General features: G+C 38.6%; 1 protein-coding gene across 10 annotated transcripts in view; it reads right to left on the reverse strand.

The window, feature by feature from the left end:
* The window catches only part of LOC111868706 (probable phospholipid-transporting ATPase IF), a 166378-nt gene that overhangs the window by 43661 nt on the left and 105169 nt on the right, over positions 1-17548 (reverse strand). For all 10 annotated transcript variants that reach the window (XM_023859620.2, XM_023859615.2, XM_023859614.2 and 7 more), the window contains 5 exons: positions 15063-15226; positions 12838-12941; positions 12475-12617; positions 10770-11009; positions 5592-5734 (listed from right to left, as the gene is read on the reverse strand). In XM_023859620.2, the coding sequence (XP_023715388.1) occupies positions 5592-5734; positions 10770-11009; positions 12475-12617; positions 12838-12941; positions 15063-15226 (794 nt within the window). The remainder of the gene's footprint in view (positions 1-5591; positions 5735-10769; positions 11010-12474; positions 12618-12837; positions 12942-15062; positions 15227-17548) is intronic.

Genomic DNA, 17548 nt, shown 5'->3' on the forward strand with positions numbered 1-17548 from the left:
TCAAAACTTAGTAAAACATCCTATATAATTAAATCACTAAGAGGAGTTTTGAGTCCAAATATGTTAAGAAGCATTTATTTTGGAAAGTTTCAATCGTTATTGAGATATGGAATAATAATTATTGGGGGGGCGTGAAGGTGATAGTATGAAGGTATTTAAAGTGCAGAAGAGGGTGTTGCAAATAATTAGTGGACTTGGTAAACAAGAGTCATGCAGGCAAATTTTTAAAGATTATGGCATCCTCACGGTCACATCTTTGTATATCTTATAGGTGTTATGTTGCACAAAAAAGTACAAAGCAGATTTGAACCAAAATATACATATTCATAGTTATAATACAAGAATAAACAAGGATTTTCATGTTCAGTTCTGCAGAACTACATTATTTAAAAAAAAGTGTGGTAAATATGGGGATAGAATTGTATAGTAAGGTGCCAAACAAAATAAAAAACTCGGTGGGTTTTTCAGCTTTTAAAAAGGACTTAAAATCATATTTATTGAAACATTCTTTTTATACGCTAAATAAATTTGTTAGTTTCAATAAAAAAGTGGACGGTGCAAGTACTTATGTTTGGATGTCATAGCCATTCAGGAGCTGTATATTGTAGTTTGCATATTTTTTGGAATGCTGTATTTATATATTGCTTATGATTGTAACAAATGTTGGTAGTATGCTTGTAACTTTGTAGATTTATTTTGTTAACTTGTATTACCGAATGACGTGTCCAAATGTTACTATGTAGCAAAACGGATGAAATAAAATACAGTACAGTACAATACAATTGTGTAAATTAGCATGAGTGTCATAAGTCATGGTAGTTACGACCTCTAAATGGTTAATAAAACCAATTACCAACCCAAACAGCATCTTCAGTAGACAAACATGTTACACTATTAACACAGCCTTTAAAAGGACAAGCCACTTTTTAGACAATAAGCATTCATCAACAGAGTAGAATGAGTGTGTAAGTATCGTTTTAGTGCTATTTTAATTCATGCTATTTTACTCATAAAACTTTTGATATCAGATGGCAGATTACTGAAAATGTTCATCCCAACATAATATGCACTTTTCTAAAAAATGAGAAGTTAGTAAATGGTTTACAAAGATAATGATTATGTCTTGTGTTAACGCTGTGTATATCTGCATTGGTATCAAAATTTGTTCTTTGCTATTTGTAAAGAAGTTTATTAACAAAAATACATATTCACATGTAAGTATTAAGATGATGAAGATCAAATCAAGGAGGATGTGGTGGGCAGGGCATGTAGCACAAATGGGGGAGACGAGGAATTCATATAGCATATTGGTGGGAAATCCAGAAAGAAAGAGGCCACTGGGAAGCCCAAGGTGTAGGTGGGTGAACAATATTAAAATGGATCTTAAAGAGATAGAATGGGATGGTATGGATTGGATTGATCTGGCTCAGAACAGGGACCAGTGGAGGGCTCTTGTGAACACGGTAATGAACCTTCAGGTTCCATAAAATGGTGGGAATTTCTTGAGTAGATGCAGAATTGGCGGCTCCTCAAGAAAGGCTCAGCTCCATGAGTAAGAGAAAGTATTAAGGTCTCCAGTCTCTTAAATAGATCTCTATAAGACTTATGAGATTTGACACCCACCATGAGTCTAACAATTTTCTTTTGCAATGTTGTTCTTTGTTGTCAGATGAATTACTCCAGAAAATTATTCCATACTTCATTAAGGAGTGAAAATAAGCTAAATAAATTAATTTGAGAGTGTCAGTGTCGGTGATATACAGCATAGATCTAACTGCATAACACGCAACAATTAGCTTTGGAACCAACTGATGAATATGGTTTTCCCAGTTTAAATGATTATCAATTTATAAGCCGAGGAACTTTGTGTTTACTGCCTCATCTATATATTTATCATTATATATAATGTCTACTGGATATTGTTGTATTTTTTTGTTACAAATTTTATTACATTTGTTTTATCTACATTCAGGGACAAATTGTTTGCAGAAAACCATTTACTCATTTCAGAGAGAACTTTGTTGGATAATATGCAGATATGGTCTCAATTTTTACTAGAAAATATGACACTAGTGTCAGCAAATATTATGGGTACAGATGATGTGTTTAGTATAGGAGGGAGGTCATTTATATAGATCAGGAAAAGCAAAGGCCCTAAAATCCAACAAGCAAGCTGTACTTTCCATATTGGTGCACAAGGCTAAAGCTATGTGATCAAGACAGCCTACATGCAGAGTTGGTGTTTCTGAGGGACGTTTTCAGGCAGAAGAATTCAACGACCGGCAGATCCACAGAGTCCTCAACAATCATCCGAACACAAGTCAGCCCGACAATAATCATTAGTCAGTCACCTTCCTACCCTATGTCGGGACTATATTCAACCGAATCAGCAGAGCACTGTCCTGGCACACCATCAAATCAGTGGGCCTGTCTCCAAAGAAATTATCTAGTTTCCTCTGGCCGGTCAAAGATAACCTGGGACTAAGGACACCATGCACATACAGAATCCCCTGTGAGTGTGGTAAGGTCTACAATGGGCAGACAGGCCATTCTGTGGACACCAGGTTGAAGGAGCATCAGCAGCACATCCATCTAGAACATCCAGGCAAGTCAACCATGGCTGAACACAGCGCTGACCTGAGACACTGCATTCAACTTCACAATCCTCACCACAAAAGCCTGATACATGGATGGCACTGTTAGGAAGGCCATTGAGATTGAACTCCTTCCCAACAGTATGAACAGAGTGGTTAGTTTTTGTCTCAGCAAGTCATGGAAGCCTCTCAACTGCTCCCTCAAGAAACCTCCTGAACATGATGCAAGATCTTGCACCCTATGCAGGTCAGTACACACTCAGCAGCTCTAGCCCTGAGGCTACTGGGTCAATGCTAGCTCCGTAGCCCTGGCTTTTTCCCCACCCCCGACAACTTTCCTCTACCTGCCTGGCCCACTCTCTACTACCCATTCACCTGGATATCCTACTGATCTCTGCTGACCCTACGCCTCTCCTCTATTGATTTTCCATGTGGCCCACTCTCCCTCACTCTGCTCTTATATAGCTGGGTGTTTTCCACTGGTGGCTCAGTCTGCTAGTCACCTGCTCAAGCTGTTTCCTCACTTGCAGATTTTTGTACCCTGTAGGTGGAAGTGACACGTTCCTCCAAAACGTTGGTTAACACAAGCTCTATACGGCACCACATCCCAGAAGAATGCATTCATCATAGTCACTGCTGTGGAAGCCTCAAATCCTACATCATGCTCAAATGTCTGAACCTCTCCATATTTCAAAAGGCTCTATTACCTACCTATCTTTATATTATGGTTTTGTCTTCTGGTGGTGGGCCATAAGTATAATAAGCTAAACTCTTCCCATTCATTCTCTGAAAAAATCACTGCATTGCACAGTGATTCAGAACATAAATTGACATTTAAAAGAACAAATACATAAAAATGTTAGACAATATGGTTGGACGCAGAAACAAAAAACCCTTCAAAAATTTCATGCCCATGATATACTAATACAACTGTTGACTTTTTTGACATTATCTATTGTCAATTATCTACTGAACACAGGTGATCTCAACTTGCTACCTGAGCACATGTACTGCAAAAAAGAAAAAAGTTTATACATAGCAAGCAAGTTCCACTACATGGCTCATCACATCCAGAACTACATGCTACTGAAATCAGAGTGCATAACGGTACATCATGCCCATTATGTTACCACTGGACCATGATCTAATATTTTGTCATACCTATCATAAGGGTTAAAACCAGTATTCCACAAAATTTATTTAAAACAATGTTTTGGTGACTGGACTTCGCCTCCATCCTAAGGTTGAGCAATGTTTACCTTCGTATGGTTTCAGAAAGTTAACCGGCCTGGTATCCTCCCTGAAGTATCTGTGCCATTATTTCTGCAGTTTACATAATCCCATCATTCTCATGTACTATGTGATTTCCCATCCTCCAGTTGTTTAGAAAGAAATCTCCCCATCAAAGCAAGAGCTGGAAGTTAGTCTTTCATTTCCCAGTGACCAGTGAAGTAGGTAGTGAAATTCTGTTTAGGTTGCACATTCTAAATTCTGTTTGGATTCTCATTCTGGCCACTGAGGGCAAGGGACTGCCTTGTTGCAATGGGTGTGTCAGGATCATTGCAACGAGGGTTTTGCTGGGGTTTTACTTTATTATATGGTTGGGTTTGTATTGCACCATTTTGTTTGACTGAGTTTGATAATATGAGGATTTTTACTGTAGTTTGTTTTATATGTGTTTAGGCTTTCACTGCTCCATTTGTGATTCTGTTTTATGTGATAATGGGGCAATATTCTGAGTGGTCAGTGGTCAGGGTTACAGGTTGACTAGTGTTGCAAAGACAGAAATATGGTCAGAGTTTTGTAATGTTCTTATTGTTTGCAAATGTTGCAGAGTAATAGTCAGATTAATATTATATTATTATTGTTATGGTTATTATTGTGCTTTATGAATTTTTGTTGGTGCAATTTGTTACTGAATATTTATCTGTTAATGAGGTACTGACCTTTATTGGGTAATGCTTAAAGTCTGGACAACCCAGTCCAACAGGGGATCATTGAAAACACAAGAGACCCAGAAAAAAAGGCAGTGATCATCCCCCCAAATTGTAGAATAAGAGGGAGTCTGCTGCTAAGGCAAGAAGCCTATTTGGTTGATCCCAATCAATACAGTTATTCCCTATCACTGGGGATTAGAATGGAGGCAAAGTCTAGTCTCCAAAATGTTTGTGGGATGTCAATGTTTGCTGGGACAACCACTTGAATCTATTACAACAAATTTTCACTGCACGTAGAGTGGAAGCTTGCCTGAAGAGGCCTGGCAGTAGCGGTGAATTGCAGGACCTGAAAAGGGGCGTTGTTCAACCATGTCTTCCTTGTAGCAGACCAGTGTTCATGATGAAGATTGCAGGCCCTGATAATGGGCGTTATTCAACCACGTCTTCCTTGTAGCAGCCCGGCGGTGACAGTGAAGATTGCAGGGGCGTTGTTCAACCACGTCTTCCTTGTAGCAGCCCGGCGGTGACAGTGAAGATTGCAGGGGCGTTGTTCAATCATGTCTTCCTTGTAGCAGTGAGTCTGACTGGCTAGGCACTATGGTGCGCACGCTGGTAGAGTCGCTGTTTACTGGAGAGCTGGAGCTGTGTTATTGCTTGCACTTTCAGGGAAGCGTGTAGACTAATGAAGACTGATGAAAGACTGTTGATTAACCAGTTGGAGGCCCGCATTTTTATACCATTACCACTGGGCAGAGCTGGCGATTATGAGCGCTGATTGGCTAGTGCTTGTGTTTGTCTCCAGAGGGCTGGACTGCCAGCGCTGTGTAAATATTGCCTCATCCTGTTACGAGGTGAGAGCTGTCTGTTGTCTGTTAGGCTGCTGAAGTTGTGTGTTATAATGTGGGAGGTTCCTACACGTTGTTTTAAATACAAGCAGTATGATAGATAATGTCCGAAGGCTCAATAATTTTACTGAAAAAACCCTAGAAAATGTCTAGAAATGTAACATTTACTAAATCATTGAACATTGCACAGCATGAGTATAAAGCACGTAACTAACCTGTGCAAATTGAGTGTCTGGAGACAGGTCTCTTTAGTGTTGTGTCCTGTGAGGTATAGCTGTTGGGCATTAGGCTTCAAGTGACCACAAGAGAGGGAGATATTGACAGCAGTCTCCACCTTATCTCCAGTCAGGATCCACACCTAAAACATTGTGGTGCTGATGAATGTAACATTTGGCCTAGCAATTGGAGTTTTATGATTTTAAGAAATTAAATATAAGAAAATAATATATACATTAAAGATAATAATATGATCCTGCTTTGTCTTTTGCAATTCAGTTAATAAAATAATTTCTGAAGACAAAGCTTCAGTTTCTGTAACAAATTTTCCATAACTTTTACTGTACTATAATGTTAGTAATAAAGGGAGAAAATCTGCACAATATTTACATTATGATTTACTGCAATATGCACACTTGCACATGCGCATGTACAAACAACACACACATGCTCTCTCTTTCTCATAAGTTCAAGATCTCATTGTAAATAGGAAGAAAGCACAGATGTATACACATAATACAAGTTCAAAATCCCATTGCAAACAGGTAGAAAACATGGTCTCATATACTATATAAATATAATACACACACATACACACATAAGATTTCAATTATAGCTCTTAGGAATACTGTTGCTATACAGAAATCTCAGCTTTATTCACATTAACATGTAAGACAACAAAAAAATTACATGAATATAAAAACCAGTTCCAACAGTTTCTAATTAAAAATATAAACAAAACAAATTGACTTTCATATTTACAGAATGGACGGAAGATTAACAATGTTGTTAAATAGAGTTTAGAGCTTCTACAGTAGTTATATGACAAATATAAGAACTTTACTGCCTCTACAACATACACTGACAGTATAAGATGTCAATACAATACAGTACTTGCTGTTATTTAGTGTTGTCCCTGTGCCTCATTAGTTAAGCACTATGCCATGATGACATATGGGGGAGTGGAGGTACAGGTCCACTTTACTGGCCCTTGGCACTTGATGAAGGTGGAGCGGTTAGCTACAGGCCCTGCCAATTTATCCCCCCAGGAAAGGAGCCCCTGGTGCCCATTGGATAGGATGCTGCTTGTGCCCCAATGTCAGGTTGGATGCTGTGAAGAGAAAAATATTGTACTACCAGGAATCAAACCTGGGCCATACAACCAATATTACTCATAACTGTATAAAGATGAATGAACAATACTGTAGAAGCTTTGACTGATTGTATGAAAAGTACTGGTTAATGGAACACCCTTACTGAATAGTCTTTGAGGGTAAAAACATGTCAGTGAATTGAGCAAACAAATATTATATTATGTTGCAATGTGATGGTGTTAACTAAACCATATTAAAACTGGCCGCACCATACCTCAAGCGGTTAGTCACTGGCTTCCCACCGTGGCAGCCCGGGTTCGATCCCAGGTCTCGTCAAGTGGGATTTGTGGTGGACAAAGTGGCGCTGGGGCGGGTTTTCCCCAAGTACTTCGGTTTCCCCTGCCAATCTTAATTCAACAAAATTCTCCATCATCATAATCACCGGGGCAGGCTACAATAGGCCAATCAGTGGCCACCGTGCTGAGTGGACCCAGTTTGACTCCACCCCCCACTAAGCGAATTAAACCATATTAAATCACAATGCAATACAATGCTACACAAATAAATTTGAAAATACACGTACAATACTTGTTATGATGATTGAAACTTTTAATTTATAAATTGCTCCAAAACACCAGTAAACGTCTATCAGATTATATGGCATCAAATCTATAATGGTATTTTGTGAAGGTGTGAAATTTGGTTTCTCGTATTAGGGAAGTACACAGACTGAAGGCGTTTAAGAATGGGATGAATGTATGAATGAATGTATAAGGGGTGGGCCTTCTTGGCCCTTGCACCGCAACCACAGTGATCTATTGTGCCTTAAGAATGGGATGCTGAAGGGAACATTTTGACCTAAAAGGGATGAAATATAGAGGCTGGAGAAACTGCAAAATGAGGAGTTTCATAATATATTATATTTTCCAAACACTATTAGAATGCTCAAATCAAGGAACATGAGATGAGCAAGACATGTAACACTTACTGGAGAGAAGTGCATATAGAGTTCTAGTGGGAAATCCTGAAGAAAAATATCACTAGGAAGACCTGGTCACAGATTGGGTGATAATATTAAAGTGGATCAAAAGAAGTAAGATGGGAGAGTGCAGACTGGACTCGACTGCTTCAGGAGACAGAAGAGTAGTGGGCTCCTGTGAACATGGTAATGAACGTTCTGGTACAATAAAATTCTAGGAATTTCTTGAGTGGCTGTCCTCTCAGGGATGTGTGGCAAGGCATGTACTCCTTCTGACCTAATCCTTTTAGGATGGGTCAGTGCATTCTGTTGTCAGATATTGTTTTTGACCTAATCCTTCCGGCTGCACTAGGCCCTGGGGTTTACTCAGCCTCTAACAGAGATGAGTACCAGGAATTAATTAAATTATTTTCCTGGGGAGTAAAGTGCAGGCGGTGCATAAGGCTGACAACCTTACCGCCATCTTTGAGCCGATTGTCAAGGTAATGTGGGACCCTTAACGTCTCACAACCCTATGGGCCTTCACGGCCTGTTACAGGGATAGCTTTATTTTACTTTACTTACTCTTAAGATATGGCTGAGCTAACAAATGGAGTTTGGACCTACCCTTCTATATGAATGATTAATTGACCAGAGCAGGATGATGTCAGAATGGCTGAAAACAATAAGTTCTGAACTGCATTCAAACTTTGCTTGGTACCACCCACCAGACTTAATTAATGCTTTATTCTAGGCAAGTGAACAACAAATTGTGCAAGACAGACAGGAAGACACATAAGTCCACTAGACACAAGATGGTGCCATGTCCATTCTTCTCTCATCCCAGCAAGAAGCAGTTGTGTGCATGTGGTGTATTAAGAAAGAAAGTCACTGTTGTGAAGGATAGTTGTCTGTTAGTGGCAGAAATTGAGAATATCAGTTACAGCAGACATCAAGTTCTTCCAAAAATTAGGTCAATCTCCTAGCAAAATATTTCAGATGATCTAGCAAGTGCATGGTGAAGAAGCCTTTGCCCATAGTGTTGTTTTTAAGTGGCACAAACGTGTTACACAGGGGAGAGACAGTTTGGAAGATGATGAGCATACCGGTCAGCCAAGAACAGTCAGAACTGAACTCAAGATCCAAGAAGTTGCAATGTTGATGCATGCCAGCTGCTCCCAAATGGTAGATGAAATCACAGAAGCAGCAGGGATTAGCCATGGTACTTGTGACAAAATTCTGTCTGATGACCTGAACATGTCTCGTGTAACCCAGCACGGTGTTCCACATTTCCTGACGCAAGACCAATTACGGTGACCTGAACAACGGTGCTATACCACCATTGGCAGACTTGCAGAGCAGCCAAGAGTAAATATTTTGAGGGAGGATTTGGATATGTGTAAGTATATGAAACACCTTGAAACATGGTTTCAGGTAAATAACCGTGGGATTGTCGATGTTCTAAATGACAACCACGTAGAACTGTAACAATTGTATATATTAAATCGTACAAATGGAATTTACAGAAATAGTTGCGAAGCTATGTGGGCTGTTCAAAGCAAGAGCGTGGTAAACGTGTTTCTGCAGCAAAAGATCAACACACAACAATGAAGGAACTGCTGGTGGCGGTGGATTCTGTGTGGTCCACAGTGAGAAGACTATATAGAGAGGCCCAATGGGAAAAGTTAGTCAGTCAGAGGTTAGACTTGGTGGGTAGCAGTCAGTTGTGAGCTNAGAGGAACTGCTGGTGGTGGTGGATTCTGTGTGGTCCACAGTGAGACTATATAGAGAGGCCCAATGGGAAAAGTAAGTCAGTCAGAGGTTAGACTTGGTGGGTAGCAGTCAGTTGTGAGCTGCAAGTGAGCAGTGGCAGTTCATGGCTGACTGTGAGGAATTTCCGTTATTAGTAGCTGCTACCTAGTAATGACTATTGATGACAGAATAATAAGAAGAAGACTTTTTGTGTGTTGTACTTGTAGTGATCTATAGAGTTTATAAATTAGTGACATTGATACGGCTATTTGCAATTACAAGTGATACGCATTCAATATATCCTATTATCAATCCAAACCCCATATCTCTTCCCTAGCACATGACAGTATATTCCAAAGATGACAACAGCTTATAATCAATGCATGTGTCAATCTGCTGTTCAATTCTCAAAGGGTAGTGTTCTGTCATAATAAAATGTCCAAGTGTTATAGAACACTATGATGGGGCTTGCTTCACATAGCCCTGGCAAACACGCTTAACAAAATGTAGTCCAATATTTTCTTGCTTTTCATTATCATGTATATTAAAGCAAGCTATATATTTGAGAAGTGGATTTCAAACAATGATTTGTCCATTCAGCTACCTTCTTCCGTTAAGTAAGTGACAAAGTCCATGTATGAACTACTTTCTGAAAAATCAACATTCATTTTTTATTTTTGGTCTCTAAAAATTAAGCGGAGCTTAGCCCCAACAGCCCGTAAGAACACACTACTCCAACTAAGAACTAATATTATAATTAATGAAAACAAGCATGGTATAATGATTGTTGCATTATACTGTCAGTGTTAAGTTGCAGAATCAATAACATTCTTATATTTGTCATGTGAATTTGTACATCATATGAGTCTTTAGTTCTTTTATATATTATGTATAATTCATAAACGTCTGTAGAAAAATGCTGGGTTGTCTGTCCAATTGGATTATCTCAGATGTCACTCCAAGGTGTGCTAATAAATAGGATGGCTTCTTCTCCTTAAATAAATGTATAGGAGTATAATCATATGATAATATCAATATGCTAATGTCTCATCCTCCTTGCATGCCTATGGCAGTAAATTAAAAATATAAGTGATTTTCAAAACCTTCAAACTTACAAGAAAATGTAATTAACTGCACTGCAGAATACTGCATACCAGTACCTGATACAGACCAGAAAAATCAAGATTAATCTTTAGTACTACTAACAAAACTAATTTTACTCATTTTACTTTTCTGGCTTCCTTGTAAATTTATCTAAATTGGAGATGGTCAGTTTTGGAAATAACCTACCAGTTAATGTTTTCATTATCCCTGATCCCTTCAATAATGCTGTGTGCCTTTGCTGACTGCACTTAACAGCAACATGTCCATACCTTGATTCCAGCAGCTCTCAGACTCTCTAAAGTTTCCTGCACCCCTTCTTGTAATTCATCTTCTACACCAGTGGCACCAAGCAATGTAAGATTGGCCTCCATCTTGTTATAGCTTGCTGCAATTATTGATGTCCTCTGTGATGACAAAGTCTGCCTTGACTGTTCTACTTGAGCTGCCAGTTGGCTGTATTCCTTCACACTCAACTTCTTGTAGCATATTACAAGTGTCCTCAAGCCTCTCTGTTGAGAACACAAAATCATGAAACAAAGGTAATCTGGTGTCACAAAACATTTGTCATGTTTATGGAATGTCTTCAAGTCTATTTCTTATTAGAATTTTATTAAGCAAGCAAGCTGAACCTATGTAAGATTTGAGGCTTTCACGGCGGTGACTATGAAGAAAGCAGTCTTCTGGGATTTGGCTCCGTGTAACACGGTGCCAAATCCCAGAAGACTGCTTTCTTCAAGCTGAACCTGTTTTACTTGTTTGAAATTTTTTAACAGTTCTTTGTTTCGTATTTTGTTGATTATTTCTTATTGGAGGAGATTCAGAGCTGTAAATATATTAACGGTTTTAACAAAAGAAAAATACATCAATATAACCCAACATTAACTGCTAGAATGATAAAAGAATGCGAAAAACTGAATGAGTATACTCATGTACAAATTAGACAAGCAATAAAGAAAACTTTATCACTGACAGCTAAATAAACCAGCAACAATTACTTTGAAGCCAACTGCAATTTTAAACATATGTGAATGGACTAAATAATAAACCCAATATGCATAATTTGTTTATGCCATTTAACCCTGTTTCTGGATCACTATAATAACTATTGAAAGAAGATCTGTATCAAGGAGTTCTGTGGGTGTGATTTAGTCAGACTTGACATTCAAGGTATCTGGTAAATCTTGCCTAAATTAAAAATTTATAGTTTAGAGAAAAGGTACTAACCTCCTCAGTCAATTGTTTTAGATTCAAGAATGGTAAAATTCAGTGTGGATTTTTCAACGCTGTTTTCCATCCCTTTTCTCTATCAAAGATAAACCTCTTTGAATGTGAGGAGTACCAGACCACCACCAGGACTGACAGCCCATGTTAAGCAATAGGTCCTTGACAGCCATTGTTGTCATAATCAACAGCATCATCATTATAATCATCATCAGAGTGATCAAGCAGTCTTTAGAAGTAAATTAAATTGTGACATTTCTTGGAAGAAAGCACAATGACAAGAAATCATTCCTTATTATCGTCATTGGCATACAGCTATAAATTGCATATTTCCATTACCTGACAGAAATACTTAAAATTCTGATGTGACCTGCCAAGTAAGTAGTCAGTTCATGTGACAGACTACTTGTTTATGTTACAGTGAGAGTGTAAAAGAGCCGAAGATTAAGATTTATAGCTGAGAATTTAGAAGAATATCAGGCAAACTCAGAGGCCAATGCATAATGTCATATGAGACATAAATATAATTTTCATAGCTGATAATTTTATATCCAATGAAACATGAGTCTAATATCCTGTATAAAACTACTTGTATTTAATAAGCCATCTATGAGCCAATTGTCTAGAAAATATGGAAGCCTCGACGTCTCACAACCCTATAGCCCTCCATGGCCTGTTAAAAGGATAGCTTCACCCTCAGTCATAAGCATCTGTGAGATATATCTATGTAAGAGCACCCTATATGAGACGCACCAAGGCAAAATCTGCAACATGCTTCAATGTATCATTAATGGGCCCTGCCTCTGTCAAAGGAATGACAGAAGATTCTGCTCCTTTACAATATAGCCATATCTGTCCATCTCTGTCCTGTACAACTACTGACATCCTCTTGCGATCTGTAAAAGAAAACACTAATAAGAGAATCATTTAACGAAGGAAAATCTTCATGAGCTCTGACAAGAAACTGGAACAGCAAAGTTTTGTACAAGGCCACTGAAGATAAATTATATAAAACATATTAGAAATTACTGTTATGTTTAAAATCATTATGTGCTATTAATTATTTAAAGGTTGTACCATCTAGCAACCTTAGTATTTCTTAAAATGAGATCTTACCAGAAGTAAATTCAAGAGTGTTGAGTCTCCTGTAATGACACACTTTACCCTTCACCATCACAGACATGGACTCTCCTTCTTCTCCTAAGAACACCACCCCACACCTGTAATATACCACATAATGCCACTTCTTTAAGAAACTTTATTTAGTATTAATGAATATTTCTACTCACATTCTATGTTTCATACTAAGGCTGCACCATAGCTCAAGCGGTTAGTCGCTGGCTTCACACCGCAGTGGCCCGGGTTCGATCCCAGGTCTGGTTAAGTGGGATTTGTGGTGGACAAAGTGGCACTGGGGCACGTTTTCTCCTAGTACCTCGGTTTCCCCTGCCAATCTTCATTCCACCAATTGCTCCACAATCACCCTCACCTATCATCTGGGGCTGGTACAAAAGGCCAGAAGTGGCTGCAGTACAAGGGACTTAGTCCCACCCCACTAGCAATAAAAAAATGTTTCATTCTCTTTCCTTATTTTTCTGTGATTACAACACAAACATATGGGCTCACATATACATGCAACGCATCTCACACATAAACACTCACTGGCACTTCCATCCATATATGTATATCCATATATGCATGTATTAGTTCATATTAAACTTCACAATTTCTCTCCCTATATAAAGAAGTTTCATAAACAAAAGGTGAAAGCTCTGAAATTATGAAATTTCAGGTTAGTATAGCAACAAATTGCTGAGTGTTAATGTTGTCACATGGTAGTGATCAGACACAAGGTTTGGATTAATGATTGAATTTACTTGATATCTGTAGCTCTACAAATGACTGTAAAAGTCTCATTAATTTACATATGCTACAAATCACTACATCCTCATATGCAAGTGGGTTACAATACCCCCACCTTAGCCATGCAAGTCATAGAAGGCAGCAAAATGGGAACCCAATGCCTGGTGATAAAATTAGCCCACCCTGTCAATGGGGGACTTAAATACAGAGACCTGGTCATTCAGGTAGGGGGTGGACTGCAGTGCTGATGACCTGACTCTGCAAAAAAATTATTGCGAACTCCCAAAAGTGAAAATCAGATGGTTTAATTCCCAAGAATTAACAAATCTGGCAGAATCTTATAAAAAAAGGGCTATGGCTCAAGAAGGGCTGTTTTGATGGTGGCCGAGGCAGTGGTGGTGGTGATATATCACTATAACCATAGCACACATGAGGTCTTCTGTCTCTTATTCTTTAATCACTATATTCATTGCTAGGTAGCAACTGCTAGCAATGGAGATTCATCACATCCAACTACGAACTGTCACTGCTCACTTGCAGCTCATGACTGACTGACTATGGGCTGGTTGGTTGGGTAAATTTCTGCTGGTCCTCACCAGTACAGTAGTTCTTGGCACTGACTCCAATAGTAATCATGATCATATTTTCCTGCCTCACAACTGGCTGCTGATACTGGTCCTCATTAAATAACCTTAGCATGGACCACATTGAAAACACTGCATCATCTACTGTTACATCAACATCCATTGCTGAGGGAATGTGTTTACAGTGCCACTTCCTAGCAAATGACTGCCTTTACTAATTCAACTATTCTAACATTCAGCATTTATGTCACAATATGTTGCATGAATGTAAGTTATGTATTAGGTCATGAATGAGCCAAATAGTGTCCTGCTTCAATGCACGGTATTAACATTTTCATCTGGATATGTATACTATAATATAAAGAAGACAGTTTGGAATCAGTTATTTGTGCGTATTATTCATGGGAGGTGGTGTTAATTTTTTTTTTATTTGTTTAGTGGGGGTGTAGTCCAGCTGGATCCACTTGGCATGGTGGCCACTGACTGGCCTATTGTACCTGCCCCGGGTGATTATGATGGAGAATTTGGTGGAATGAAGATTGACAGGGGAAACCAAAGTACTCAGAGAAAACCCATCCCAGCGCCACTTTGTCCACCACAAATCCCACTTGACCATACCCGGGATCAAACCCAGGCCACTGCAGTGGGAAGCCAGCAACTAACCGCTTGAGCTCTGGCATGGCAATAGCAGTTTCAGTGTTTAATTCAATAATATGTAGGACTGGAAAGGAGTGCAAGAGAAACTTAATGGTACAAAAGTTTATACAACAAATGATGAGATTTCTTGCTGCATTACACTATACTTACTACACTTACTCCTACTTATAACAGTCTTGTAAATATTAAATAGTTATGAATTCACACAACAATTGTCTCTTTACCTGCACTGCTTACCTTGCACTAGCTTCCACTAAGGCCTTTTCATCTGGACTAGAAGCCTGATAATCCAAGCTTGCAATACGATAAGCATCAGTGTTATTGTTTGTGTGTCCTTTTCCAGTGCCAATTTGCACTGAGTGACACAGAGCTAGAGCCAACAGAAATTGATCCATCTCAGGCTGAAAAGAATAAAATGACATAATAACTACCATTAATTAAGGTATGAAACCATCAGAATACAAATATGTTTGCTCTCAAATATATTCTAAAAATCAAAATTTGGCAGGCACACCAAACAGGTCTCACATATTGTTGTATTCTGATAGTTTTAATACAGTAATTAATTTATTGCAATAAGTTGACAGGGATTCACATGTTAAAAGTGACAATTATGAGACAGAACTCTGCCAATTTACAGTAGAGCAGCAGTAAATTGTAACTGCACTATACAAACCATAACCATTATTTTTTGTGTACCTGCATATTTTAATTTTCTGTTACATCTTGGGTCGTTAGCCATTATTTTGTATCTACGAAAATGCCACATTCCAAAGCACATAAAAGAAGACAAAGGTAGAGCAGATGCCATAGAATCAGCCATACAAGGTGCAATAAATGGACAGCAGTACATTATTTTGGAATTAAAAAATATTGTCACATGTATCATCGCTGACTAAAGACGGGGTTCAGATTGGTAACTGGAGTTACTGATCACTTACAGGTTGTAACTAAACTTAATTATAACACTGTACCTAATTTTCACACTACAAAGCACTCCACACTAATCTCTTCAGTCTATCTCCATTAGTCTTCACAGATATATAAAACAGGAACTCTTAAAAGTTCCACTAAATCACACACTCCCAATATCACTGTACTACAGTACACATAAAGTCTCCAAATCACATGTTAAATCTTCACAGGCTGACTTCTTGTACTCTTCTGTACTCCTGAGGCTTATTGCTTGCTTGCTTGCTTGCAGGCTTCTGCCACTTACAACTCACTCCCCCAGCTTACTGCTTCAGCTTTGGAATTCTGCTCACTTATGTAGGCGCAGCATGGACACACCTCACAGAACACACATGTCATGTGATGGCTACCCAACTAGTCCATGGGCATGCTGGCTGCTGCCTACAGAAAACACATGTCACGTGACAGCTACCAAATGTTGTGGTGACATCATTGCACCTGCACAGAAGTGTGTTTACCAAGCCAGGCAGGCAATGCATTGATCAAATCCATTACAATACATTACACTGTTGGATTTGAGTTTCTTACAGCAGTGAATATGAAGACTTCTATCTTTTGAGATATAAAGCTATGTAGTTTAGAAAAAGTCAACCAGTGCTTTGGAGGAACATGTCAACTCCATCTTCAGAGTCAATAAACAAGCCAAGCAAAAAAAACTTTTACCTCCAAAATTTGAAACAAGAGGGCTAACACTTAACTATGACACTCAGTGAGACTTACTGCAGTGAAAACAAACTGGCTGAGTAGACTGCACAGAACACATGCTTCCTGAAAGTAGCAAGGGCATCCCTTTCCATAGCACAGAATTGCATAAAAGAGAGCTAGGATAGAGCATTGGTACAGTGACTAGGCTATGGGCTGGATGACTCAGAAATCAGGGTTTGATTCCAAGAAGGGGCAAAAGATTTCTCTCATCTCATTCAGAGTCCAGACCAGCGCCGGAGCTCACAAAGCATACTATCTAACAGTACGGTAGGATCTTTCCCCTGGGGTTAAAGTAGCAGAGGCATGAAGCTCACCACTCACCTTCATCTAGTGCTAAGATTAAGAATGCGTGGGGCTGTACCTTCACTCCCTTATATGTCTTCATGGCATAATGCTTAATTAAACAAAGGGAAAACATTACAAATCTGCATAAAGACAGTGACTGGTAGAAAACCACTAGCTGTTAGAGATTGATTAGACTGCAATACTTGGATTATCATATCTGACAAAGTCCTTAATATTACAGTAAAAGTCTGGGTAGAGTTATAATAATAAATTCAAATAAATATTTGTAAAGTCTGTTGCATGGGAAAAAAACAGTGTGTGCATAAAATAGCGTAATGAATGAATGTCAAGAAATGTGTACTATCTACTTCCTGTACAAGTAAAATAATGAAATAAAACCACTTGCTAAATATATTTCCTGTATGTACCACAGTCAAACTCAGCACAACAGGTTAATATTTCATTTCTTGCCCATTGCTCTTCATGTGCTTATTTCTTTTTCTTCTTTTAACTACCAATTTCTTGCAGTGAAAGGAATGCAGCAGGACTTTAGAATGACTAAACACTTCCTACACAGTTAAAAATATAGAGTAAATTTAACACAGATCATATGGATAATATCAATTCCTTTTTCAGTGGTTGTTCAAGAAACAGCAGTTCAGGACAAGATGAAAATGCATACTGAACTGGCAAAGTTTCTTTAACTTTACCACCCATAAATGAATTTCACATGGAGTTTTTAAATTCCCATAGTACTAAGG

Source organism: Cryptotermes secundus, unplaced genomic scaffold (genome assembly GCF_002891405.2).
Source record: "Cryptotermes secundus unplaced genomic scaffold, Csec_1.0 scaffold1359, whole genome shotgun sequence".
Lineage (NCBI taxonomy): Eukaryota > Metazoa > Arthropoda > Insecta > Blattodea > Kalotermitidae > Cryptotermes > Cryptotermes secundus.